Source organism: Neolamprologus brichardi, chromosome 10 (genome assembly GCF_056152115.1).
Source record: "Neolamprologus brichardi isolate AB-2024 chromosome 10, ASM5615211v1, whole genome shotgun sequence".
NCBI classification, from domain to species: domain Eukaryota; kingdom Metazoa; phylum Chordata; class Actinopteri; order Cichliformes; family Cichlidae; genus Neolamprologus; species Neolamprologus brichardi.
This window is the reverse complement of record NC_142113.1, coordinates 12331951-12358002: the sequence shown is the minus strand read 5'-3', so window position 1 is coordinate 12358002 and position 26052 is coordinate 12331951. Positions and strand designations below refer to the sequence as shown.

General features: G+C 40.8%; 2 protein-coding genes across 2 annotated transcripts; both read left to right on the top strand.

Annotated features, from left to right (window-relative positions):
* Positions 1 to 809: 809 nt before the first annotated feature.
* On the top strand, positions 810 to 16198 carry pls3 (plastin 3 (T isoform)). Its single transcript, XM_006802118.3, has 16 exons — positions 810 to 897; positions 7199 to 7303; positions 7390 to 7541; positions 9261 to 9390; positions 9616 to 9748; positions 10716 to 10797; positions 10900 to 11065; positions 11158 to 11300; positions 12000 to 12095; positions 12197 to 12392; positions 12680 to 12758; positions 12864 to 12981; positions 13062 to 13192; positions 14581 to 14704; positions 14874 to 14998; positions 15095 to 16198. The coding sequence occupies exons 2-16, from the start codon at positions 7243 to 7245 to the stop codon at positions 15225 to 15227; spliced, it is 1869 nt and encodes a 622-aa protein (XP_006802181.2). The 5' UTR covers positions 810 to 897; positions 7199 to 7242; the 3' UTR covers positions 15228 to 16198.
* A 3508-nt stretch (positions 16199 to 19706) lies between these two features.
* Positions 19707 to 25011, top strand: LOC102784098 (cyclic nucleotide-gated cation channel). Its single transcript, XM_035912685.2, has 6 exons — positions 19707 to 19807; positions 19923 to 20033; positions 20506 to 20682; positions 21162 to 21269; positions 21383 to 21489; positions 23485 to 25011. The coding sequence occupies exons 1-6, from the start codon at positions 19707 to 19709 to the stop codon at positions 24945 to 24947; spliced, it is 2067 nt and encodes a 688-aa protein (XP_035768578.1). The 3' UTR covers positions 24948 to 25011.
* Positions 25012 to 26052: the final 1041 nt, after the last annotated feature.

Below are 26052 nucleotides of genomic sequence, written 5' to 3'. Positions count from 1 at the left end.
GGAAAACCACGCTGGTGGCAGTGGTTTAGACAGCAGACCAAATGTTTTTTTAATTATAAGGTCAACAGTTTTAGCCCATTATTTGTCTTCTATGAATTATGGATTCAGCTTGTAAATTTATCAGTGTTATACACATAATAACTGTAGAGTTTTTAAGTCCTATTAAGAGTGTCCCTTAAGAGTGTTGTTGACCCACTATTGATCATCAGCCTAATCACACGAGCCAAGGTGTGAAAACAGGTGTGGGTCACTATCAACCGAGGTTTCAGGTGAACCCATTGTGAGACCTTGCCCAACCCTATCGTGTGACTTACTGCAATCAAATGACCTAAGATGTGAGTAGGCGATAAGGAGTCTGGGAGGGGGTGAAAGAAAATCTGGTACTCTCCACCATTTGCTCTTAGAACTGAAGAAGATTCTCAGATGAGAGGTGAGTACAGATGCTTTTCTTTGCAAGCTCCTAAGAAAGTGTAGGTAAATCACAATACAAGAAAAACTCCCCACAATTTAAATATAAAGGGAAAACATAGTTAGGTATACTTTGAAAACATTTTATGAAAAGTTAAAAATACTACATTTTCAACTGAAAATATTGCTGAATATATACATATATATTTGTGAACTTGAGATATGACATGCCTATAAAGAATGTAATTGATTTATTATTTCTATAATTGTTCTAATAAATCAAATTAAGTAAAAAAATGTTTAATACAAAAAGACTTTTCACTGATGTATTTTATTTCAGTTTACATTTTTGGCATAGATAACCCTCCATAGAACTGTTTGGTGACGTCACGAAGGGCGGGCGAGCATTCCTGCCGTCTACTTTTGTCTCTACGTGGAGGAGGCAGGACTGCAAACTGGACAGTGTCTGGAATTTAAGGCGCACTAACAGTAAGTACCAATTTCCTGACAAGTTCTAGACCAGCACCTACTTATAGATAGAGTTTATATCAGTTTTGCTTATCAAAACAACATCCTTTGTCCCAAGCTTTCCTCCCTGTTATCCTCTGTTTGTAGGGATGGGTTTGCTGGAGTAAGCAGGGGTAGTTTCCTGCCTATGAAACTTACATGTCTGTCGCTAGCCGGCTAGCTCTAGCTACACCTTGAATGTAGCTCGTTCATCCTGTCGGAGCTGAACGAGTCTGAAAATGTTGAAATATTGCACTCTTTCACTCCTTAATTGTGACCACATAACTTTTGGAAAAGGTAACTACTGCTCAAAGACGTAGTATACATATACTAGTTTCATTGTGTAACTATGCATCACATTTATACACGAGGTTCACATTTCGGGTTATTTTTTATTTTTGTAGATGCGGGCTGTTTAGAAATTTTTGAATATGTAAAATCCTACAGGAAAAGTCAAGTTAGACAGAAGCAGGTTTGTTCCTTCATCACGCCGCCTCTCACCGGAGGAAGTATAGGTGGAGCCTGCACTATTTCTTTTAAGTTTTCTTTTTAATCTTCCCGCTCCACCAAGTTAGCATATAAAAGCCACATACCAGAACACAATATCACAAAGAGTCTGTAAATAAATCTCGTGTAACACATCTCTCTGCTCAATGTTCTTTACTTTGCTGAGTGTTTCTCCTCTATGTGCGTGTGTGTGTGTGTCTGTTTGTGGGTTATTTTCTGCAAAGGTCTGACTCTCCCACTTTTTTCCAATGAACTGTAAACGTCTATGACGCCTTTGCACTCAATGTGCAAGAGTTAGCGTAGCTGATCCTTGAAAAAGCATTGTTCTCATATGGTCTGTGCGGGTAAGCCTGACAAATGTTTCCGCACCAAAATAAGGCAGCTTGCTTATGCACAAAGTGACTTTTTGTCTGTGTGTGTTGAACAGTGGTCTATTTAAACTTGTTTACTGCCTTGAGCGATTTACCAGATTTTTCCTGGAGCCCATCTGGAGCTGCAGCGCTCACTTACATCTGGGATTCCAATCCTGGATCGTTCTTAGGACACGGCTGATCAGCAAGGTCTGCTGATAATGTCAGAGAAGCCCGTATTTTAACTTCATAAATGTTGTGACTTTGAACATAAAGCGTGTTGTGAATACAGGGTCTGGCCTTCTCTAAAATCTTGTTTCACTTGTATGGCAGGATACGAGGATGCAGGAGACGAGGTGTTTAATTCATAACCATGATTAATACATTGTTAGCTGTTCTCGTAGTGTCAGCGCTAGTGAATGTCATGACTGCATTTCCTTTGTGGAGAAAGAAAAATGCTGGATGACATTTTAACTGTAACCTGACTGGCGTGGTTAGATTGCCCATGAATGTACTGGTATGTAGACTATGCTCCACAAAATAGCTGAGGTAAAGTGTAATTTTCCCTTGCTCATGCTGTGGAAGTATAAGAGCGCCTACTGTATGTGTTATTTAAAAGCACAGACATTACATGTGCACGCTGCTGTCTCTCCAACCAGACCTTGGAGACGGTGGATGGGTGGTGTATTTTTAAAAAACCTTGTGCTTCCAGCCGGGCTCACACCTGTGCGAAAGAACAGGTTTTCCCACTTTTTTCCACCATCAGGATCTATGGGAACGGTCACTTGTTCTGCAAGTCAGTAAAAGTGATCAGGTTACGCTTTAGTTGCACTTCTTTCTTTATTCAGAAACTCCTTTTTTTTTTTTTTTTTTTTTAATTGCGCGTGCTGATGAATATTAAAACAATGCATTGCTATGCTAGAATGCCAAGTCATTTTAAATAAATCATGTGCCAACTTTAATTAATACTACACATCAAATGCACCAGAATATTAATGCAATGAGTCACTAATGTTTTCCATTTTTTTTTAAAGGCCCCAGCTTATTAACGTGGTTTTTGAAGCAATCGGATACAATGTCAGTGGTATTTTTTACGGTTGCTGTGCCTTTTGTAGTACTGTGAGTGTGCCATGCCTATAAAGGATAATGGTATGTAAGGTTTTTGTTGAGTAATAGCATAGGTGTAGGTGTGGCTGCTTACCTGTAGGAGTAAGAAGCTAACCCAGCTGATTCAGCAGCACCTCTGTCTGCATGGACTCCCGTACTAGCCCCTTTTAGACTTCCTTCATCATTTAGTAAAGCTACATGCTTTCATTTGGCCAACAGTGGTACGCTATAGAGAGCAGATTGTAAAGGCTAGGTGGTTGCTGTCATTTCATTTGAATGTTTCCATGATGATTCACCACATGGCCTGTCTTTTAAGGCTTTTATAATATCACTTTAACCCAGCCCAGGGTTTTACACTCGCAGCTGTACATGATGTCAAAGTAGAGTAAACTCCGCAAACAATTTGTTGTCATCACCTCCCTCCTTACCTGTCAGTACTGCCCTGCTGATCTTATCCCAACAGCCTGAACAGGAAATAAAGGGCTGGCCCTACAGACTGGCTTTCTGCTCATGAGTCATTTTCACATCTGCACAAGATTGTGAGTGTAAAAAAAAAAAAAAAAAAAACGTCCCATGTTCTTGCAGACCGTGTTGGGTGTGTGCTTATTGAACTTAACCACATTTGGGAAGGGTGCCCAATCTATTTGTGTGCCTCACATTTCCCACGTAACTGTGGATGAAACACTGGCGGGGCGGGGTGTGTCGCCTCAGCTCTGCACATTTAATTCAACCATCTGGGAGCAGCCCTCGGCTTTAAATTGAGCGAAAGATTCATCAAAGGCGATTGTAAATGCCGTCAATGTGCTGTTTTTGGCTCAACAATTAAAGCCGCTGCTGGTAAAGAAGTGTGTGTGTGTGTGCGTTTGTGTTATCCAGTTGTAAAATGAGCTAGGAACCGAGAGAGCTTCTTGAACGGAGGGGGGTTAGACGTCTTAAAGCCTACAAAACAAGTCCAGTTATGCTTGTTTTGCTGCTGCTGGGTATCACATGACTAGGATGACTGCACATCTATACAGATGAGCATTTGTTTCAGTCCAGCTTAATTTCAGCTGGAGCTACCAAATCTTGTATTTTAGAATATTTACAATATTTTTCTGTTTTTGCTTGGTTGTTTGTTTGTTTGTTTTTTAATTAGTGAAAAGTATATAGCTATGGCACTCCTGAGTCATCCTCTTTGTGCTATAGCCAAAGACTGACCTCTTAATAATGTGCTCTATCAGAGGTATTGATGTGCTTTTAGGCAGACATCCATTTAGGAGGTTGATGTTGCTTTCAATGTTAAAGCACAGGATTTTTACCACACACACACACACAAACACACGCAAACACATGTACAGCTGTCAAAGAAAACAACTGTCTTTGGAAACCAGCTGCTCTGAACTCTACTCTCTAGTGTAACACAAGATTTATGGCCACAGCTTTGCTACGGTGATTACAAACGCTCTATTCTTCCGTGCATCTCACATTTGTCCATTGCCATCTGTGCCCTTGCTCCACGTACTTGTGCCCTTCTTCTGTTGTCACTCCGCCTCCTGTTGAGGGTGTGACAAGTGAGCGAGTGAGGTAATGTTTGTGGGCCCTTCTTGCAGCAGGCCCGACTCAACTGGCCACATTTCACATCCTTTTTGGAGAAAAGTTAAATATAGCAGTGCTGGAATTGGCATTTTCCTAATAGTTGAGTGGAGTTTGTGCTCGGCCTGATTTGAGGTTGCTTTGTTGAAGGAAAGCACACTCGTCTTTTCTCTGATTTATGGTAAGTCTTTTAAAATGATTTGTGTTTTTGATGTGGCTCATTAAAGTGACAAATCCCTTACCGTCACCTAGTTTTCGAAATTATGTAATTTTGTCTGAAGGACTTTTTTGGGCAAGTCTTTCTTGTTTTTGCAGGGCCATGTGTTTTTTTAATTTGTCACTTTGTTTTATATTTATAGCTTTATGGGAACTGCATCACGTCTCTGATGCCTTGTGCCTACTGATGAGTCACCTTTCGTGACTATTAATAGTTTATTAAAGCGGATGCAAACTTTGGTTCACTGTCTGCTCAGCTGTCTGGGATGCTGCTGAGGGTAGAAAGATAATAGATGGCTCAGTTCACTCAGAGACGTTCAGGCACAAATTCCACTATTCGTTCTGTTATTTTTATATGTTTTGTTGGGGAAACCAGGCGTTGCCTTGGATTTCTGACGAATGTGACGATCGCACATCTGTAGCTTTAAGTCTGGCAAGAAAAAGGGAACACGTTTCTATCTGGAAAAATCTTTGCTCTTTTGCTAACCGCTTTTTGTTTTCTCAACCCTCGTGTTGGAGAGGAATGCCATCATACCAGTTTAGCCTTGGAGAGCGAGGGAGCTCACCTCTCTGTAAGTGGAGCTCACTCAGTCCAGGCCTCCTGCATTCCTTTGCAGCTACTGAACAGGAAGGGGGTGCTGACAGAAATTCCTTATTTTCAGTGCCTTTTTTTCTCAATAGTTCCTTTGCCTCGGAGGAGAATGGGAAGCAGTGGTTTTTGTCAAGCAAAGTAGCTCTCGAGACAGATTCTCACTGACTCGTGGTCGATCCGTGACTTGAGTAGTTAACCTTTGAACCAGACGAACCTGACGGGTCATGTTTCATTTGCTCTGGCTGTTTAAACAGATTTCCATCTGGTCTTGCCCATGGCGTGCCACTCGCCAACGTTGATCTAATATTCAATGGGTTTGAGCTAACCTATCAGCACACTGCAGTCTCTTTGCACTGATCTGTCACTCAGTGCTGTCTTTTTTTTTTTATCTCTATGAAACAGTCGTGGGTTTGAATATGCAGGAACTGTAGACAAGGGTTAAGCGTTTGGTGTTCCTGTTCCAAGTTCCACTCTTTGCCCAAATAATATTGACCAGTGCTATTGAATGTGATTTGGGTGCATGCAGGTAAACAGAAATAGGTGGTTAGAATCACCAGCTTTCCCCTGGCAATAATTCATATTTATAATTATTAGTAAATTTGAATGGGATATCTGATGACCTACCACAGAACAACCGGTGTCCCTGCAGGTTTTAGATGTGTCCTTGAACCAACACAGCTGATTTAAATGGCTAAATTAGCTCCTTAACATGTCCAGAGTCCTGGTAATGAACTAATCGTGTGATTCAAGTGTGTTGACCCAAAGTGCGATCTAAAACCTGCAGGACACCGGACCTCGAGGCCAGGAATTGCCCACCCCTGCCATAGACCCAAGAGACTTTATGGTCTTCCTTAAAGTTAGCTACACAATTCAAATGCCTTGTGTAGCTGTTTGGCTGCACAGAAAGAGGAGACTGCAGGAATTAAGCCAATGTGGAGGTCATAGAAACATACTAAAAAAGCAAACAGTGTGTAGCTTGACAGCCACTGTGCTATCTGTTAATCAAATGTTGATTGGTTGAAAAGTCACCTTGAACAGGAATGGGAACGATAGAGTTCACCACAATGAGGAAGAGATTAAAAATGAATAAATAAATAGGAGAAAAGCAGACACAGGACAGTTCGCCCTCTTGTTTTCACTTTACTACAAACAGCTCTTTGTGTGTTTTGACTCATGTGTGCACTGTAGCAGGTACTAAGCTAAAGGTCATGGTCACTGCTATGTGTGATTGTCCATGATGTGTACAGAGCTCATCACAGGTGCTTAAGTCATATAGTGATTGGCACTGGAATCCCAGATTGCACATTTTGTTGATTGTTTGTAGGTCAATCCATTTAATTTCAGATGCATTTTGGTGATAACACCCCACAAATTTTTCGCATTTGCACGTTTGTCTAGAGATCCCTGGCTTTTGAGTCTTTCCAACTGCTTGAGTCTTTTGAGTCTATTTCAAACTGCATGCACAGTCTTAACTTTTTAATTGCAGCTGTCAGTAAACAGATTTAACTTGCTTTGTCGATTTGATTTGTAGTATAGGCACACAATAAAAATAAAACATTGTAGTTAAAAAAATCTATATTTTACAAGATTTACTGTATAGTATAGCATACTAACTGAAGAGTAATCATTTAGTCAACCAAAGGCTGCTTACATCTTGACTCATCTAGTAGTTTCATTGGAAAATGGGCTTGCTGCTATACAATAAAACTAACAGGATGTGACTTTGATTAAGGAAAAGGAAAAGCGATAGGTAAATGAAGCTATTTTAGGCCTGACAGAAAATAAAAGGTTCACTTATCTGCTGCGTGTCAATGCCACTCCCTTTGCTGGTTGAATGCATAGAAAGTGACAGCAGTGTGGGTGAGTTTGCAGGAGTGATAAAGATGCTGTTTGCCTCCCAAACTATTTTTAAGATGTTGTGACTCTGCTCTCTTCACAGTTACACCTTTCTTTGACTGACCACCTCAGGTCAATCTCAGAAAAATGTCTGCAAAGCTAACACAAGAAGAAAGGGAGGAGATAAGACAGATATTTGAAAGTTACGGTAAGTAAAAGTTATGTTTCTTTTTATTGCCGTCATTGTTACTGCTGGTTTAACCATATCTGATGATTCTTTCTGTGTTTTTATAGATAAGAACGGAGATGGGAATATCTCTAAACAAGAGCTTGGTGACCTTCTTAAAGACATCGGCCATCCGCTGCCAGGATTCAGGCTTCGAGAGCTCATCCAGAAGCTCGATACAGACAATGATGAAAAGCTAAACTTTAACGAGTTTACCTCGGTACGTTCTAAGCAGAGCCAAAAAGCATCCACATGCCACAAATGCATACTGCAGGAATGTGAAAGTGATAAACTGAAGAAATGATTAATCCTTCACAGTAGCAGCTTCTTGTACAGTCTGCATTCTTTATCCGTCAAAACTTGGGATCATAAACAGCACCCCAAAATGTTATCACCCTTGGTCCAAACATCTACTGACTAATTATGTATGTATGTATTTGTTTAATAATTAAAATTTTATTCAATTAGACATTAGAAACATCAACATATAAAAAGGCAGTTCAAAGACACTGATGTAGTGTGATGTATACGAGGGAATTTGTACAATAAGTACAAAAAGATGTTTTCACTTTTTCTTTGGATATGAACTCACAGAAAAGGCCCTGTTGCTCCTTGGCTATCACATTTTTTTTTACAATTGAGCCTTCCCAACATCTTGTCTGGCACAAGTCTGATTGATTAGGTATTTTTTTTATGGCACTGCAAAGCTGGGATCTGCAATCCAGCATGGTCCATGTATAGATAATAATGACATGTATAGACATACATGTGCCATTATGCGAGAAAGATGAATCAAAATGAGCAGAAGTGGCTGAAAGTATTAATAACCTCCACAAGGCTGCTATTGTGTTGTTGCGGTTGCTTCTTTCACCTACACTGGATAGGAAGTGCAAGCTAGCATCCTGTGGCCTTCTGCATGTAAAGAGTGCTGTGCTAGTTTGCCCAGCAGCTCATTGTGGTCACACCGACAGCTGTGGAGGCGAGGCCACTGATGAAGCTCTGATAACTCCGGCTGCAGGAAGTATCACATACATTCCTACTGAATACATATTGTCAAACCAGCTTGGTTTCAATTCTCTCCTATGTTGCGATTTACTGATAAGATACGCTGCATATCAAGAACTGTCACCACATATTGCTCCCATTATTATTGTTAAATGGCGTTTAAATATGTGGGTGTTTAATTTGGAGGATAAGTGCTGTAGCTGTTTCTGTCATAATCTCATAAACCCGAGGCCATCCTGGACCTTTAAAGCTCGTTGATGCCGTCAAAACCTCAGCTACTAGCCTAGATACTCACCATATCTTCTTAGCCCTGTAGCCAGCAGGTTGGGTTATGTTTTCGTGCCACTGAGGAGAAATTCCAGCAGATCTCCTGTGTCTGCCGAGCAACCTGAGCTGCCACGGTGGCTCACAGGAGACCACAGTAACAGGAGAGAAGATGGTTGAGGCTTTTTGCACAGAAGTATGACTTAATAAAGATTGTTTGCTTCACTGATTCTGATTCATTGATTAGTCTGCTGATTCCATTGAAAAAAACTTTAAAAAATTCAAAAATGGTCCAAACCCTTCCAAATGATTTCCAATTAAAAAATAGAAAATAAAATTAAAATGCTGAATTACAAATGAAATTGCCGGAATAATCATATTATAAATAACATGCAGCTGATCTGAACGTGATCTTTAGTAAATTTGCTCGGATACTCATACAGTAGTTTGACACATACCTGTTTAATCAAATGTAATTCAAAGGAAGTGTCTTTCATTGGTCTGTTATGCTGAGTCAGTCATTGTAGGTACTGGTAAATGATGGTGTCTTATCTAATCCAATTCTCTTAAATTAGGATTATTTCCAACACTTTTTGTCTTTAAATGCAACACAAACAGGCCATAGCCTTCAGCCTTCGCCATTTCTAACCATTCTTTGCTGTTATTTTAGATTGTTGATGAACTGAAGGCCGGCCAGATATCCAAGTCTTTCCGCAAGGCCATCAACAGAAAGGAAGGCATCCTGGCTATTGGAGGGACGTCTGAGCTGTCAAGTGAAGGCACACAACATTCGTTCTCTGGTACGTCAGAGATTCCCAACCTCATTGGCACTGTTTGCTGCCAGTGTTTGTCATGAGCTGTTGACTTTGTACCCTCTGCAGTTCACGTGCAGGCGCTTCATTTAACACTGAAGTAATCTATATTAGACAATGTGACCTAGTGAAATTAGGTGATATAAGCAGCCCACTCACGTTACCTTGTTGGTGTTTGGATTTTAACTAACCTGTGTCTGTTTGTCCTCATAGAGGAGGAGCGATACGCCTTTGTGAACTGGATCAACACCGCTCTGGAAAAAGACCCTGACTGCCAACATGTTCTGCCCATGGATCCCAACACAAACGCCCTCTTCAAGTGTGTTGGAGACGGTATCGTACTCTGGTGGGTGCTCCTGTTACTGTCCCTCACTGAGCTCTAACACTGCTCTAAAGGTTGTTCATATTAAAAAATGTTTTTATATCAACATATAGAGGTCTAAAGAGATCGCTTTGTCTGTGCCTAAATTGCAGCTGGACTGGTCAAAGCTCAAAATGATGCTTCACTGTTTGAATTGGCTACTTTTAAAAATCTGTTTGAGGTGCCGGTGTGGCTCCCTGGGTTGAGCAGGCGACCCTATCACCATGAGGCTAATGCAGCATGCCCGGGCTTGAAGCCACTGGGCCTCGGAGTGCTGCTCTATCCCTGTAAAGCCTCAAAATCCCAAAACATATATTAAAAAAAAAAAACAAAAGAAAAAAACAATACACAAACACATTTGCTTCTGAGTTAAACCTCTGTTCAAATTAATATCCACCTTTCACACCCTTCATTTGCATTTTTGTGACCTGGCAAACAAAAGCTATGATTTTGTTTATTACATGCTGAATTATTTGTTTTGTGATACTGTACAACTGTTTAAACATAAATCAGTTTTACATTAACTCAAGCTCCCTTTATAAGACTGAGAAAATATATGATTACTTTTACTTAAGTGTTTTTGACACCAATGGCTCTGAAGTAATAAAGTAACAGTCCTTCATGTTAAACATATTTCTGATACAGCTAATTAAGTTGCAACATAAAAGGATATTGTTAGTTTGTCTAAGGTTATGTTGCTACAATATAAAAGCAAGAATCAGTTAAACATCACATGTTTGAATTTATGTTAAAGTTGAAAAAAGTGCCACAAATTTACTTAAACTGTGAATGCAAATCTTTCCAACCACGATGCCCTAAAAGTTGGATATTTAGTTTCTTAATATTCACAAACACAGATGCTTTAGAGACAATAAACATTTGGATTTCTGTCTCCTTAACAACATGCATCAGACATGTTAATGTTTGTGGGGTTTTTTTACTCTTTGCACAGCAAAATGATCAACCTGTCAGTGCCCGACACGATTGATGAGAGGACCATAAATAAGAAGAAGTTGACTCCTTTCACAATACAGGTCAGTCAGTTTTTTCTTATGGGGCTTTTTCCCCCCTCACATTTTTTAGCAAATGTTTTTTTGTTGTAGTTGTTTTGTTAACTGTTAATTTGTGCCTTACAGGAGAATCTTAACCTGGCCCTGAACTCTGCTTCAGCCATTGGGTGCCATGTGGTGAACATCGGTGCTTTAGACCTGAGAGAAGGGAAGCCCCATCTGGTGTTGGGCCTGCTGTGGCAGATCATCAAGATCGGTCTCTTTGCTGACATTGAGCTCAGCAGAAATGAAGGTACAGGGCATTAAATAACATGCGCTTCAGTCCTGTTGTTCCCCCCAGTCTGTTTTCAAGCAGCTTAAGTGATGATTAATGCTCCTGAACAGCACTGGCGGCATTGCTGAGGGATGGGGAAACTCTCGAGGACCTGATGAAGCTGTCACCAGAAGAACTGCTGTTACGCTGGGCAAACTTTCACCTGGAAAATGCTGGACAGAAGAAGATCAACAACTTCAGCTCTGACATTAAAGTGAGTATACTCACTGGCACTGAATCCAGTTGGTGCATCTAAATAGTAGATGCAGAGAGAGGGACACTAAACAAAACTTTAGAACATAATATTACAGGTTTAATGTGGCTTTTAAGGTTCTTCACGGGGCTTTTTAAATCCATTTTTGACTTGTTTTTCACTCCGGTAATAACTACGTCTACCAACACAGGCGTCTGTCAGCCCACCTGGACAGGTAGCACATGTTTGTGTTTGTACAAACTTACCCAAATATCCACTTATCTTTTCCAAAAATAGGAATGAGTGGGTAGCGTCTCAGGCTTAGCTGTGTATGTAGGGATTAAGACAAAGACACAGTCTTTCTGTGGTAACATGCATTTTAGTAAGGTAGTTCAGGTGAAAGGTGCCACTACGTCAGATGTACAGCATTTTGTATACAGTTATGCACCTGTATGTGTATGTATTTTTCTCAAGCTCTGCATTTGTTTCTTTGTTTCTGATTAATTCTCATTATTATAACATTTAGCGATGTGATCCTCTAAAATACTTCTAAAGTTCAGTTTTTGTCCCCGTTGAAGTTGTTCTCAAACTAAATCAAGTTTATCATCACCTTTCTCAGAGTGAAGCTGCCTTCAATAAGATAAAATGAGTGTAGGTTTTGTTGTTTGTCCAATAGCAGGAACCTACATTTTCTTTGTTTGTTTGCTTTCCTTTTTTCAGGATTCAAGAGCCTATTTCCACCTTCTGAATCAAATCTCACCAAAAGGCACAGATGAGGATAAGCCACGCGTAGACATCAACATGGCAGGAATCAATGTAAGCACTCTGACAGTTAGCGCTCACTGCTGAGCATCTCCAACACATGCCAGCAGCTGTACAGGGCCTCTGACTCAAGTGTGTGTGTGTGTGTTGTTCAGGAGAAAGACGACATGAAGAGGGCAGATGCCATGCTGCAGCAGGCTGATAGACTCGGCTGTCGGCAGTTTGTCACTCCAGCTGACGTTGTCAGTGGAAACCCCAAACTCAACCTTGCTTTCGTGGCCAATCTGTTTAATAAATATCCAGCACTGACCAAACCTGAGAATGAGGATATTGACTGGGGACTGTTGGAAGGTGGGTTATCAAGACGTTCACAGGTGGTAATCAAATGAAAGCTAAATTGGAAGATACAAGAGGCCCCAGGGATCTGTAGTATTTCTCTGTTACGTTATTTATGGGTGAATGAGTAAAACAAAAAGTTTGATGCAGTCAGGAACCATCTTTGATGGAAAAGCAGAAAATGAACATGAGAAATGAGTGAGTCAGTACACTTGTATTTACAATAATCTTTACTGTTCACTTGTATAGTTACATACATTCATCATTAAGTCCCTTAAGACTCACAATCCTGTACTGTTCAGGTGAGACGAGAGAAGAGAGGACGTTCCGAAACTGGATGAACTCCCTGGGAGTGAACCCACATGTGAATCATCTGTATGGGTAAGTAAACTTCCTGGCATCTGAAACAAAAAAGTGGGATACTAGCTTCTTCTTTTTGTCTTATTTAATGTTTATTATTAATTACAATGCTCACTATTCTTACAGAGACCTACAGGATGCCCTGGTCATCCTTCAGCTCTATGATAAGATTAAAGTGCCGGTTGACTGGGACAACAAGGTCAACAAGCCACCATACCCTAAACTGGGGACCAACATGAAAAAGGTAGACCTAATGGCCTTATTCTTTTAGATTCAAGAAGAAACATGTTGGCTTTCTCCAACTATTTAATTTATATTTCCCAGCTGGAGAATTGTAACTATGCAGTGGAACTGGGCAAAACGGCCAAGTTCTCCCTCGTTGGCATCGGCGGGCAGGACCTGAATGATGGCAATGCTACCTTGACTCTAGCACTGGTGTGGCAGTTGATGAGAAGGTACAAAAAGTACAACACCGTGTGATTTCAGGAATAGAATCAAGTAGAAGTTCCTCCTTCCTTTTGTTTCTGCATTTCTGCTTTTCTTGTAGTCAACAAGATAAGGAAAAGGTTTACAGCCTGGCGTGCTGAGCATGCATAGCACATTTCCGTGTCCAGCTGACTTATTTTTAAACACTTAAAAAATAAAAACAACAAATTTTCTGAATTGTTTACATTCTACAGTAACACAGATTGCAAACTTTGGTTTTTAAGCCTTAAGTGGCATCAACAACCTTTATAAGTCATATGTAGTACACATAGTATATGTAGTACATTAAATAATAAAGTTATGTATCATGATTTTTTAAAGGGACTTCTTATCCTCATTTACAGCATTTGGGAACAATTGGTCGCCAGGGGAAAATGAGTATTTAACTGGCTGCGAGTGGTTTCTGGAGGTTGCTGGAAGTCACTGTGAAATTGATCACTATGCCCCAGTCATTGACCCCATGGTAGCCATTAATCACTAAGGAAAAATGCTCATCCCACAATCGGTTGCCAGTGTTTGCTGGAGGTTGCTTGATGAACTTGCGTACATGTGTGCAGATAAGGTGGCGTCTTCATGCAAACTATTGGCAACCACAACACTCTGCAGGTGCCCAAAGCAGATCACAAAGAGGCACTCTTTGTGACTGACTTCACCTGGTAACAGCCGGCAACCAATCGAGGAATACACATTTTCCCAAGCAACTGTAGGCTACCAGGGGTTCACTGACTGGCCTGGCCTAACCAACCCTTTTATTTTTTTTCTTTCTGATCAGCTATCCCACATAATCATAAATTTTGAACAATGGGTGGCCTGGGCTTCTGAGCTCTAGAGCACAAAACATTGTCTAAAAGAGACCAATTAAGAAACCTGAGGTTTAGCTCGCAGGGGATTACATACAAGTTATACAAGCTAATGCCATCATTTATGTTTAATATGGGCCTCAACCATTGTAAGAGTGAATGTATGATAACAAAAATAGTATAAAAGCACTTCAGAATCAATAGTGACAAATCAAAGTAGCTTAATGTAAAAGTTAATGATCTTGTATTAAATTGACAGTCTTCATTTTCAGATTCATTGTGATAGTTCTCTTTATTTACTCTAATTTTCTTTAAACTGTTTCCACTGTGGAGAGTTGGTAGTTGTAGTTGGCAGCCTCAGCGTGTGTGTGTGTGTGTGTGTGTGTGTGTGTGTGTGTGTGCGTGTGTGTGTGTGTGTGATATTTGTGATTACATTTCCATAGCTGATTCCAGTGTTAAAGATTCTTCCCTGATGATTTTGTCTTTGGTCTTTTAGTTAAAAACTGGAGTTCTCTGTTCAGTCCTGTAATAAATATACTGCGTCTCTACTCTTTCAGATATACGCTGAATGTACTGGAGGACCTTGGTAATGGAGAGAAAGTAAATGATGACATCATTGTACGCTGGGTGAACAAAACATTGGCAGAGGCTGGAAAATCAGCCAAGATTTCAAGTTTTAAGGTAAAGTGACACTGGACATCTCTACATATGTAAACCAGCCCTCATCACCATTGAGCAGCGTAAAAAGATGTAGTCATGTGATTCGGTTGGGGAGGGGTGGGGTCTCATTTTTCTGAGACGGCTCCATGTGTGTGTCGGAGCCCTAATCTGTGTGTTATGTGGCGATCAGGACAAGGAGATCAGCAGCAGTTTGGCAGTACTGGAACTCATAGACGCCATCCAGCCTCGCAGCATTGACTATGATCTGATCAAAACTGGCAGACTCTCTGAAGACGACAAGCTGGAGAATGCCAAGTAAGGACAAAAAGAAAGAAGCAGCTTTTTGACCATATACTGGTAAGTAGGGGTGACCAGCTTTTATATAACTTACCATGTCTGTATCCTCTCTAGATATGCCGTTTCCATGGCGAGGAAGATTGGAGCCCGCGTCTACGCTCTCCCAGAAGACCTCGTGGAGGTCAAGCCCAAAATGGTGATGACTGTCTTTGCCTGCTTGATGGGACGGGGGATGAAACGAGTCTAACTAGCTGGAATCATTGTGACAATTACTCATACCCACAGGCCATTAGCATTTTGAGAGAGCTGCCCCAATCGAAGGAATTATGTTTTGTTTTTTTTTTCTTGTGTGTCAGAATCATACATTTGCATGTGTCCCTGCATCTTCTGATTAATAGAGGTGTTTTCTGAAGAATAATGTGCTTTCATCTTATTTAAAGTGAGGCTGCAAAACTAAAATTTCTAAAGACTTTGATCATCTTTACAGTTTCAGTATGCAGAACTCTTAACGTGTAAGAAGGCTGTTTTGTTTTGTGTTTTTTAAGCAAGCGTGCCTATTTGCAGCTGCAAGGTTGTTTACATATTTTTACTCAGCTCGATAAGTAAATTATAGCCTTGAGTAAGCAAAACACATTCCCAAATACCATAGATATGAATAGATGTTTGGGAAGGGGGAATAAAAAGAGAAGAGGCATCAGACAACCATTTCCTCTCACTTGATGAAGTAAAACCATGGCCTAAACTGGCATCTTAACTGGCAACGTAAACGTCTACATATCCATATACAGAAGCCATAAGGTCTGATCATAGTAAAGACCATGGTGATGTGCTATCTGTATTCTTGTACTCGTCATTTGTTTGTTTATTGGGATCATTATGCGATGTAAATGCTGTTCTTTGGGTGTTTCTGGTCTTAGTTGTTTGGGTTTTTGTTTTTTTGTTTGTTTTGTTTTTTTAAAGTATCTGTTACGTTGGATGAAGAGCAGGCTGACTGGATTCTCCTGGCTTCTGCTGTGCCTTCTTGTCTCAAAGACAACTTGCACTAATGCGTTGAGTTTTTCCTTTCCTTTTGTATTCACTGTTACCAAATATAAATTGCAACTTCATTCCAGGTAGCTTTATGATACTCTATGACAATGGCCAGATTGTATTTGGTCTCATGTTCATGTCTATTCCTAAGGGCTTTACATGCAACAATAAATATGCCTTGGAAAACCAGTCTTATGTTTGATCGTGGTTATTTCTGACCACAAGTTCATCTTTTAAGCTCTTCCACTTTTCTTTAAAAAATGAAATTTACTATTATGTTTTCACTTTACAACATTAGGTCAAAGTGGATGCTTTGTGATTGGTTACTTGTAGATCAAAATAAACATTATGTTGTAATTACTCACCTCACCTCGCACATCTGCACAACCCACTATGAGCAACAGTGGGACCTCTGGTTAGACATTATGTCTCTAAGATTTTTAGGACAGAGTGCAATAAATACAGTTTTGTGGAGATTTAAAAGCACGAATTTAGAGGTCGTCCTGGCTTCAATGTCTATAAGGCATGCCTGTAGTTTACCTAACTGACTTCATAGAAAAATAAAGCTGGGTATCATCTGCATAGCAACAAAGATGTCCGATTTAGTTTCTTGTTAAACACAAATACCTGCATGTCTGAAGGCTAACATGTCTAACCTTTAAGCAGTTGGACTACAGCAGCAGAAGACCACACAAGGTGCCACTCCTTTCAGCTAAGAACACAAAAACTAAGCCATAATTCTCATCGGCTCACCAAAACTGGAAAATAGAACGATTGGAAAAATTTCGCCTGGTCTCATGAGTCTGGATTTCTGCTGCACTATTCAGAAGGTATAATCAGAATTTGGTGTAATCAGTATGAAAGTATGGATTATACCAACAAATTTTTACTTGACACACTTTGGGCCCCTTAGTGCCATCTGAGCATCATTTAAATGCACTGTTGGTGACCATGTCTGTGTCTTTTACATGGCTAATATATCAGTTTATCTGAATAAAGTGATGTATTAAGTATAATTAGTGATGCTGGATTCATCATGCAAGAAATGCATCATCTTGGCTCAACATCTTGAAGGGTATGAACAAACAGTGGTTGGTATGGTTACAAGTAACCATAGAAGAGGATACATACAAGTCTAAAAACACTAACATTTAATATGTTTAAACTGATGTTAAACATGACTTTTTTAAGCAGTCTCCGAGTACTTTCAGTGTATTAGATCTTTTGTTTTGTGAATGATTGATCCCAAAATGTACTCAGGAGGAAGTTCTTTGTTTCCAAGCACCTCTTACATCAGATACCTGTTGTTGTTCTTTTACTGCTTCTCCTTCCTCTTATCTGAGCTTCTGTTAATGTTACTACCTTTATGCTTTATGTTCTTCCTCTTTTTCACCATAAAATCCCCCACCTGTTTTTAAAAAAAAAAAAAAAAAAAACCCTCTGTAAAAGAAAAAAACAAAGCGCTTACAGTTTCTGCGTTTACTCGTCTCTGCACAGTCCATCAACAATCTCATTGCCCAACAGAGATAGTAATGGCAGATTGAAGTTTACTGTTCACTGGGCTGAATCTTAGTCAGATGGAAAGTCCTCTGGGCTTCGCTCCCACTAAGTTTTCGAGGATCTGATTAAAGCGGAAACTGCCAGGCTCTGTCGGAAAGCTGCATGATTAGGAAGAAGTCTCGTGTGGTCCCCATCGCCTGGGTTTTCAAGCTCCATTTGCAGCGGAGAGTGTGGCTGTGGTGAAAGTTTAGACTCCTAAACATCGCTGCTCTTGTTACTTTTTGTCAACAAGAGAAGATTAAGCAAAATATTTCAAGTCAAACTCTCAAAATCAAACTGTCAATAATCATAAATATCCCACAGATCCTAATGATCCCATCCTAGATCATAAAGAAAAGAGGCTAAGTTCATGTTTTACCTTATATCTAAGGTACATCCTGGCTCCCCACCTCTCACTCTATAGTAGCTGGGATAGGCCCCAACCCCCCACGACCCTGATAAGGATAAGCAGAAGTGAATAGATGGATGGATAAAGTTTCACAGTAAGTCTACAAATATAAGTGTACAGCCCTAAAATCATATGCTAGTAAAAAGGTACTGTGAGCAAAATACACTTAATTCCTCACATTTATTATATGCAATGTAATGAGATAGTTCATAGTAGGAATCAGCGCAGGAGCAGCAGCATAAGCTTGACTACATTCATGTTTCTGTTTCTGCTAATCTTCCTTTTTTGTACTGCACACCTCTTTGAGCCAAACCGGCTACTGTTAAAATGACCCATCTGCTCAGACATGAATGAGCTTAAGAAAAGTTATTATTGTGTTTATGAGAGGGCTCGCAAACGAACAAGGGTTATGATATGTCATTAAGCCGATATGTTACAAATGCTGATGAGCTGTCAAGCAAATATGAAAAATGTCAGACTAAGAAATGCTGAGAATATGAATCAGGCAGACTACATATATAAAGAAAATCAAATAAATCAGATGAACTGGCTGCATTCTTTTGTTCTGTTTCTCACGATTCTCATGAGTAATAAAAGTTAAAAGGAACAAGGTTTTCCTAGAATACTCTTCAGTTTGATGCTGACATCAAGGCTCTCAACTACTTGAAAGATTTCCACACCCTCCATCTCCCACCCCTACGTGCTTCCTCGGCGCTCAGCCCATCTGAGGATGAGGTGGACCACGTGCTCACGCATGTGAGGAGAGCGCTCTTCGAGAGGAGGCTCACAACCGAGAATGGTGCAAGAGCAGGACTTGCATCCGGCGTGGGCACAAAGGATGGATTGGCTGGTGAAGACCAGCTCTGGGTGTCCCTGTGTGAAGTCACCATGAGGATTTTTTTTTTTTTTGGACTAATTCAAGGAAACTAGAGGTAGGCTGATATGTTTAAGCTGAGGCCAGTTTGGCATATACTTTATTATGATGCTAGTAATCTACATTTGCTGTGAAGCACTGTGGAAAAAAGTTGTGTTGCGTAACATATTCAATAAGCGGAATTAATAATTATTTGCAAAAGTAGAGGGAAAAAAAGTCTCATCTCCACATTAGTAAAGTTACAAAGTGTGGACTGGCAGGCAGCTGGATGACTTTAGGGGTGAATTATCACTCTTTGTGGCCTCAGCAGCCATCATGCTGTTATGTCATGCCACACTTTGCGCTCTCTCAGCAGCCTGGTTTCCTAAGCGATGTGGTTCCTGAGGGAAAGCAGCTGACTGGTTCACTGAGCCGCAGAGCTCCAGGATGGCTTTGTGTGTGTGTGTGTTTTCATTAATGACCCACCAATTAGTCACACAATGGTAACAGTCATCTAAGCACCTCATCATCTGTCTGTGCTGCAGGGAGAAAGTGTCACAGCAGCCTTAATGTGACTTTTTGTGCTTTAACTGAACTTTGACTGTGTATCTAAAGTGCTGCTGCATCCATAAAACTGAGCTTTTTATTTCTCATGAGTCACCACAGCAACCACCTGCTGTATGATGGGCTAGGTTAGGGACTATCTACCACAGTCCCAGTTGTCCCCCACCGCCCCAGTCCCCTGACTATTATCTGAGACATGCACCATAAACACTTTTCTCTCCTGCCACAGTGTAACTGAAGCAGGAGAGCATGTCCAACACTCCACAATATGGATTAAATGGCTGTAAGTGGGTCTTTAATATTAGTGTTTGTCCTTACTGTCAGATCTAAAGATGACGGGCCAGCTGGCAGAGAGAGATCGGTCTCCCCACAATCTGTCAGTGAAGACCAGCTTGGAGGAGGAAATCGAGAGAGCAGAGAGCATTCTCAGCAGGTAACAAGACCTTCCTCATGTTCATTATGTTTTTCTCAGAGGTTTCGTTCAGAGACACAAAACAGAGGCTCTCGTAATGGCTTAAAGAAGCTGGGCTGTCTCTTTTTCCTACTAGGGTCCCATCGATCTGTGATGACACATCCTCGGAGCTGCAAAGAGTCGCTGCTCTCGACCCTCATGGAGGCGGTTCAAGAAATTCTTTTCAAAGGACCGGAGCCATCTCAAGGTAAACCTGTGATGACTCAGCTGTGGCACGTCAGTATGGTATGGCAATTTCAAATGGACTGATTCAAGGAGCTGAAAGATTATTGTGGAGCTCTTATTACATATTAAATAACTTTTTTGTAGCAAAGGTCTGGCTTTGTAGAAATGGCTATAGAAGAGCTTTTTGTCTTTTTTCATGAAGGTCGTCGACTGCTGCAAAATTCATTACATTTGTCCAGTGAAAATCCTTTGACCTCTGATGGGTTGCAGGAATTTAGAGTCCCTTTTTTCATTCAGGCTTTTCAAGATTTTCCAGTCCTACAGATAGAAAAGGAAAGACAAAGTGAGGTCTCAAATCATGTGCGCTAATTTGCAGCTCTGTGATGGTTTCGCACATTAACTGTGTTTGAACTGATGAATTTTGACATGATTTTAAGTTATAAAGCTGCCTAAAGATGCAGAGACAGAGGTGTTGCGTTCCTTTTGTGTGTCAGACTGGTGAGCCTGGTGGTGAGACTGCGGGAATGGGCACACAGGAGTCTTTTGGAGGAGGAGGAGAGGCCAGACTCTTTCCTGGAACGCTTTCGTGGCCCTGAGCTGAGAACGGCCCCCAGTCGCATCAGCAACACACAACTGGATGCCAATGGCAACAATGCCAAAGGGATCTTTAGGTATGCCCGGGAACCACCCTGAACCTTTACTATGTACACCTTCATGTACATACATAAGGAGTACAGAGTTACATTTGAACAAATCATGATGGGACTTTCTGCTTCATCGCTAAAATAAATCCTTGAAAGGTCTTATTAAGTTGTAGAGACACCCAGAGTTACAGACAGTGTTTATTCCACTGAGTGCTGAGGCTGTAATTTATGTTGTCCTTGCTGAAATATAGGTTTACTGCAAGGTGCCATGTAAGGAAAAGAAGATAGATCAATTGAGCTTTAAATATTTTACATTTAGTAGAACGTCACAATATTTTAAAATGATCATGTCACATTTGCAAAAAAAGTTGCTGTCTCATATGGCTGTTAAAAAATAATTATATAGCTATTGTGTTGTGATGCACTATATTGCTGTTTTTCTCTCTGTTGTTGTGCACTAACAGTTTTTGTTGAGTGTCATAATCACAGTCTCCTTTTGCTTACAGGAAAAAGTGGGATTTGTTTGTGGTGTCTCCCTCCGATGACGTATACTACCGCTGGTTATTTGTTATTGCTTTGGCGGTGCTCTACAATTGGTTCCTTGTTGTCGCGAGGTAATAACACTACAGTATGTGCGTCAGTGGGGCCCTGCAGCCTCCAGAGGGTGTACAGTGTAGTGTTCACTTCTTAGACTAGAGCACTAAATCCTTTTTAAATGCATTTCCAGGGCATGCTTTGACGAACTACAAGTGAGCAACTACATCTGCTGGCTGGTGCTGGACTACCTCTCTGATGCTCTATACATAACAGACACCTGTGTTCGACTCCGGACAGGTAAGCCACCTAAAAGCCACCTCTGTCAGTGCGCCCCAGGGTGGCTGTGGCTACAATGTAGCTTGCCATCACCAGTGAGTGAATGTGTGTGTGAATGGGTGGATGACTGGATATGTAAAGCGCTTTGGGGTCCTTAGGGACTAGTAAAGCGCTATATAAATACAGGCCATTTAAAAATGTAGCTTCTGGCCTTCTTAAATGTTAAATTACTCTGATGACATAGTTTCCTCTCTGCTGAAAATCGAATGAGTCAGTGTTTGCGTTCATTTTATATTTTCTCAGTTTTCTAATTCAAACCTCGCTGCTTCCTTTTATTTACACATCAAATGCAAACTAACTTTACATTTTAGTTACAACATCCACTAAATAACAATATCACCAAGTAGATGACCCTATGCTAAAATTGGCTTGTGAACACATCAGGGACGCATGATGAAATAAAACCATTAATGTGTGTGAAAATATGTGTGTGTCTCCAGCACACACACAGCACCATGTACTGTTAAATTCCGTTATTTTAGTGTTGTGCCAAAAACTGATTGTCTGTCAAAAAGTGATTTCCAGTGTTTACAGGTGTTTTTTAATATGTAAAGTCTACACCTATATTGGTAAATAGACTTTAATGAACAGGATTTAGAAAGAGGTTATATATAAAATGTAAAAAGTACCTGTTTTTCCAAGTACCTTTATGACTCTGGTTTATTGTACCTACATTATAAGCAATTTAGTTTACAAAATTACTGTTATACTTGTTGTAATGTCTGCTGCCCTCTTGGGCAGATCACCTTAAAAAAGACATTTTTAATGTCAACAAGATTTTTTAACTGGCTATATAAAGTAACTTTGCCAAAAAGTGTGGCTTCTAACTTGTAACAGGAATGCTGATTAATGTTTGCTATAGATGGCTTGATATGAGGCATGCATTTGACACACATATTATAGGCCAACAAATTATTTACAGCAGTTTAAATACGGGCAATCACTTTTTGGCAGGACATGTTGTCCACCAACGCTTGAAGCGTGCTAAATGCTTCACTTAATGAGTTTTGACCACTCAGTCAAACAAGTCTAGCAAACATAGAGGTCCCAGGTGTTTCCAATGGTAGCCCTAGTTAGCTATAGGCAGAGATCATTCTCTAACTTCTGATGTGGAAGCAGGCCTGAAATGTGTCAGAAACCAACTGAGTTCATAAAAAAACAATAACGGTTACCCCTGGTCATGGTCCAAGAGAGAAAGAGTTAACCTAGTCACTAGCTTTATCTGCTGCTTGGTACTTTACATGGAGCACATGTAGAGGAAGAATGTTGCATGCTAATTTATAGCTAATGCTAGCTTGGTTAGCAAGGTGCATCAATAGACTCTGTCCTGTGGACTGATATCATTTTATTAGTGAAAAGAGGAAAAAAACAATATCAGAGCATCTTGAATGGGCTTTAATTATTTTTAACTGTGTAGAAAGCCATATCATTAGTTCAGTGATATGAATAAAAAAAGGCTATTTTTAGAGCTAGCCTCCTGTGGCCTTTGGAGGAAATGCAGTTTGGTGCAATTAAAGCCCTTTCACATAGGAAGCAGCATGAGCTGCACTGATATGATCACGAGAATGTATGTCACACTACACCACAAAGTATGTGGCACGTGCCAGTATTCCCTCGGTGCTTCCAGTTGTGCTGGTGTTTGCCTGATACAGTAAGAAACTGTTTTGGTGCAGTGTAGTAAAGAATGTGTCTGAGAGCACAATGTAGCACAACCCATGCCACTTCCTATGTGAAAGGGCCTTTAGGCATTAGCTTCAGACCCAGAGATTGCCACTTGGATTTATCAAATTATCCAGCTCAAAAAAACGGAACAATGTGCTTAAAGACTCTAAAATTAAAGCTGAGAGGATGTAATCTACCAGTTTAACTGTTAAATAAAAACTTGATTTGAGCCGCCCTCTATTTTTTTTTTCATCCACCACCAAGCTAAACACGAGTTTTATTTATTTTTCTCAGGGTTCCTGGAGCAGGGTTTGCTGGTGAAGGACCACGCCAAGCTAAGAGACAGCTACATCCGTACATTACAGTTTAAGCTTGACTTGCTGTCCATCCTGCCCACTGACCTGGGGTACATCTCTACAGGCATCCATACACCACAGCTCAGGTTTAACCGTCTGCTGCGCTTCCCACGCATGTTTGAATTCTTTGACCGCACAGAGACACGCACCAACTACCCCAACATCTTTCGCATCTGCAACTTGGTTCTTTACATCCTGGTCATCATTCACTGGAATGCCTGCATCTTCTATGCTATATCTAAGTCTTTGGGATTTGGCTCAGATACGTGGGTGTTCCCAAACATCACTAAACCCGGGTATTCCACCTTGACTCAGAGTTATGTCTACTGTCTCTACTGGTCGACTCTTACCCTTACCACCATTGGAGAGATGCCTGCCCCTGTGCGAGATGAAGAGTATGTGTTTGTGGTCTTTGACTTTCTTGTTGGGGTATTAATCTTTGCTACAATTGTGGGAAATGTTGGCTCTATGATTGCCAACATGAACGCCACCCGTGCCGAATTTCAAGCTCGTATTGATGCCATCAAACACTACATGCACTTCCGCAAAGTCAGCAGAGAACTGGAGACACGTGTCATCAAATGGTTTGACTACCTCTGGACCAACAAGAAAGCAGTAGATGAACAGGAAGTGCTAAAGAATTTGCCAAACAAGCTGCGGGCTGAGATTGCTATTAACGTCCACCTGGAGACCCTGAAGAAAGTACGGATTTTTCAAGACTGTGAGGCAGGATTGCTGGTGGAGCTTGTGCTTAAACTACGCCCTCAGGTCTTCAGTCCAGGCGACTACATCTGCAGAAAGGGCGACATTGGTAAGGAGATGTATATCATTAAAGAAGGGAAGCTGGCTGTGGTGGCTGATGATGGGGTCACACAGTACGCTCTCCTCACCGCTGGTAGCTGCTTTGGTGAAATCAGCATTTTGAATATCAAAGGTAGTAAAATGGGAAATCGTCGGACAGCCAACATCCGCAGCTTAGGTTACTCTGACCTCTTCTGCCTCTCTAAGGACGACCTGATGGAGGCAGTGACTGAGTATCCAGATGCTAAGACTGTGCTAGAGGAAAGGGGCCGGGAGATTCTGATGAAAGAGGGTCTTCTGGATGAGAATGCTCAGAGTGGCGGGCTACAGAAAGAGGACACAGAGGAGAAGGTGGAACGATTGGAGTCCTCTTTGGACACCCTTCAGACTCGGTTTGCACGGCTACTCAGTGAATACACACACACTCAGCAACGGCTAAAGCAGCGTGTCACTCTGCTGGAGCGTTTCCTCAATCAAACAGACTGCTGTGCAGAGGCAAATGTGAATGACATGGATGAAGGTGCAGGGACAGTCACTGAAAATGACTCTGGGTTTGTTGCCCATACAGATGGATCACCAAGAAATCACCTAACGGAATAGGAATGACTCTTTAAGACTATAAGAAACCCATATGATGCATTTTCTCTGCTTTTACTTGCATTATGTGAAGGTTTTATCAGTTTAGCAATTGCAAAGAGAAGTTTGCATGTTAATAAACATAAGAAGAAAATTTACAACACTGCTATGACCATGCATTCTTTGAGTTCATAAACCAGTGACACTGAGATAAAGTTGTAAAGTTACTTCCTGAATCAAACCAAAACAAAAGATGGAATACGTGAGAATATATTTTAAACTGTAAATTAAAGATGTATTTAAATGCTACCAAAATAAAGGGAGTGATTCTACACTAAACACCTGAGACCTGCTCCAGTTTACAGTTTCTAGTTCACCTGTAAACATCTTGTTTTTGCTTGCATCAGCGGGAGACTCAGTTCTCTCCATGTCCTGTATATTGCGCTCTGGGTGTGCACACATCATCTCTTGCCACTCCTTGAGGGGAAGGAGGAGTCCACAGAGAAATGGTTTGCGGTGTTCAACTGCACAGGGATCTTTTTGTGCGTGTCCTTATTTTGCAGGTTAGACTTACTTAGGCTCTTGAGGGACATCTATGGAACGATCCTATTTCTTGCATTTTAAGCAAAGTGACTTAAAATGGGCTAAGTGAATAACTGCTCAACTGAGTTATTATTAATCTCTGGTTCTCCTCCACAGCGACCTGTCTCCCTCCCCTCAACCCCAACAGGTTGTGGCAGATGGCCTGAGCCTGGTTCTGCCAGAGGCTTCTTCTTGTTAATAGGGAGTTTTTCTTCCAACTGTCGCCAAAGTGTTTTCTCACAGGGGGTCGTCTCATTGTTCAGGTTTTCTCAGTATTCTTGTAAGGTCTTACCTTCCATTATAAAGCACCTTGAGGCAACTACTGTTTTGATCTGGCGCTATATAAATAAAACTGAATTGAATTGAAACTGTAACAATAACGTCTTCTACTGGGAAACTTTTGGTTCCGTTATTCCAAATCAGTGTTGTATAAAACCACTGAATAGCCATTATAAGTGGTTACCAACCCATACATACACATTGTAAATATTAATGCTGTGATATTTACTTGGTAACAATCGACAATACCAGCCAGTATTGCCAATAT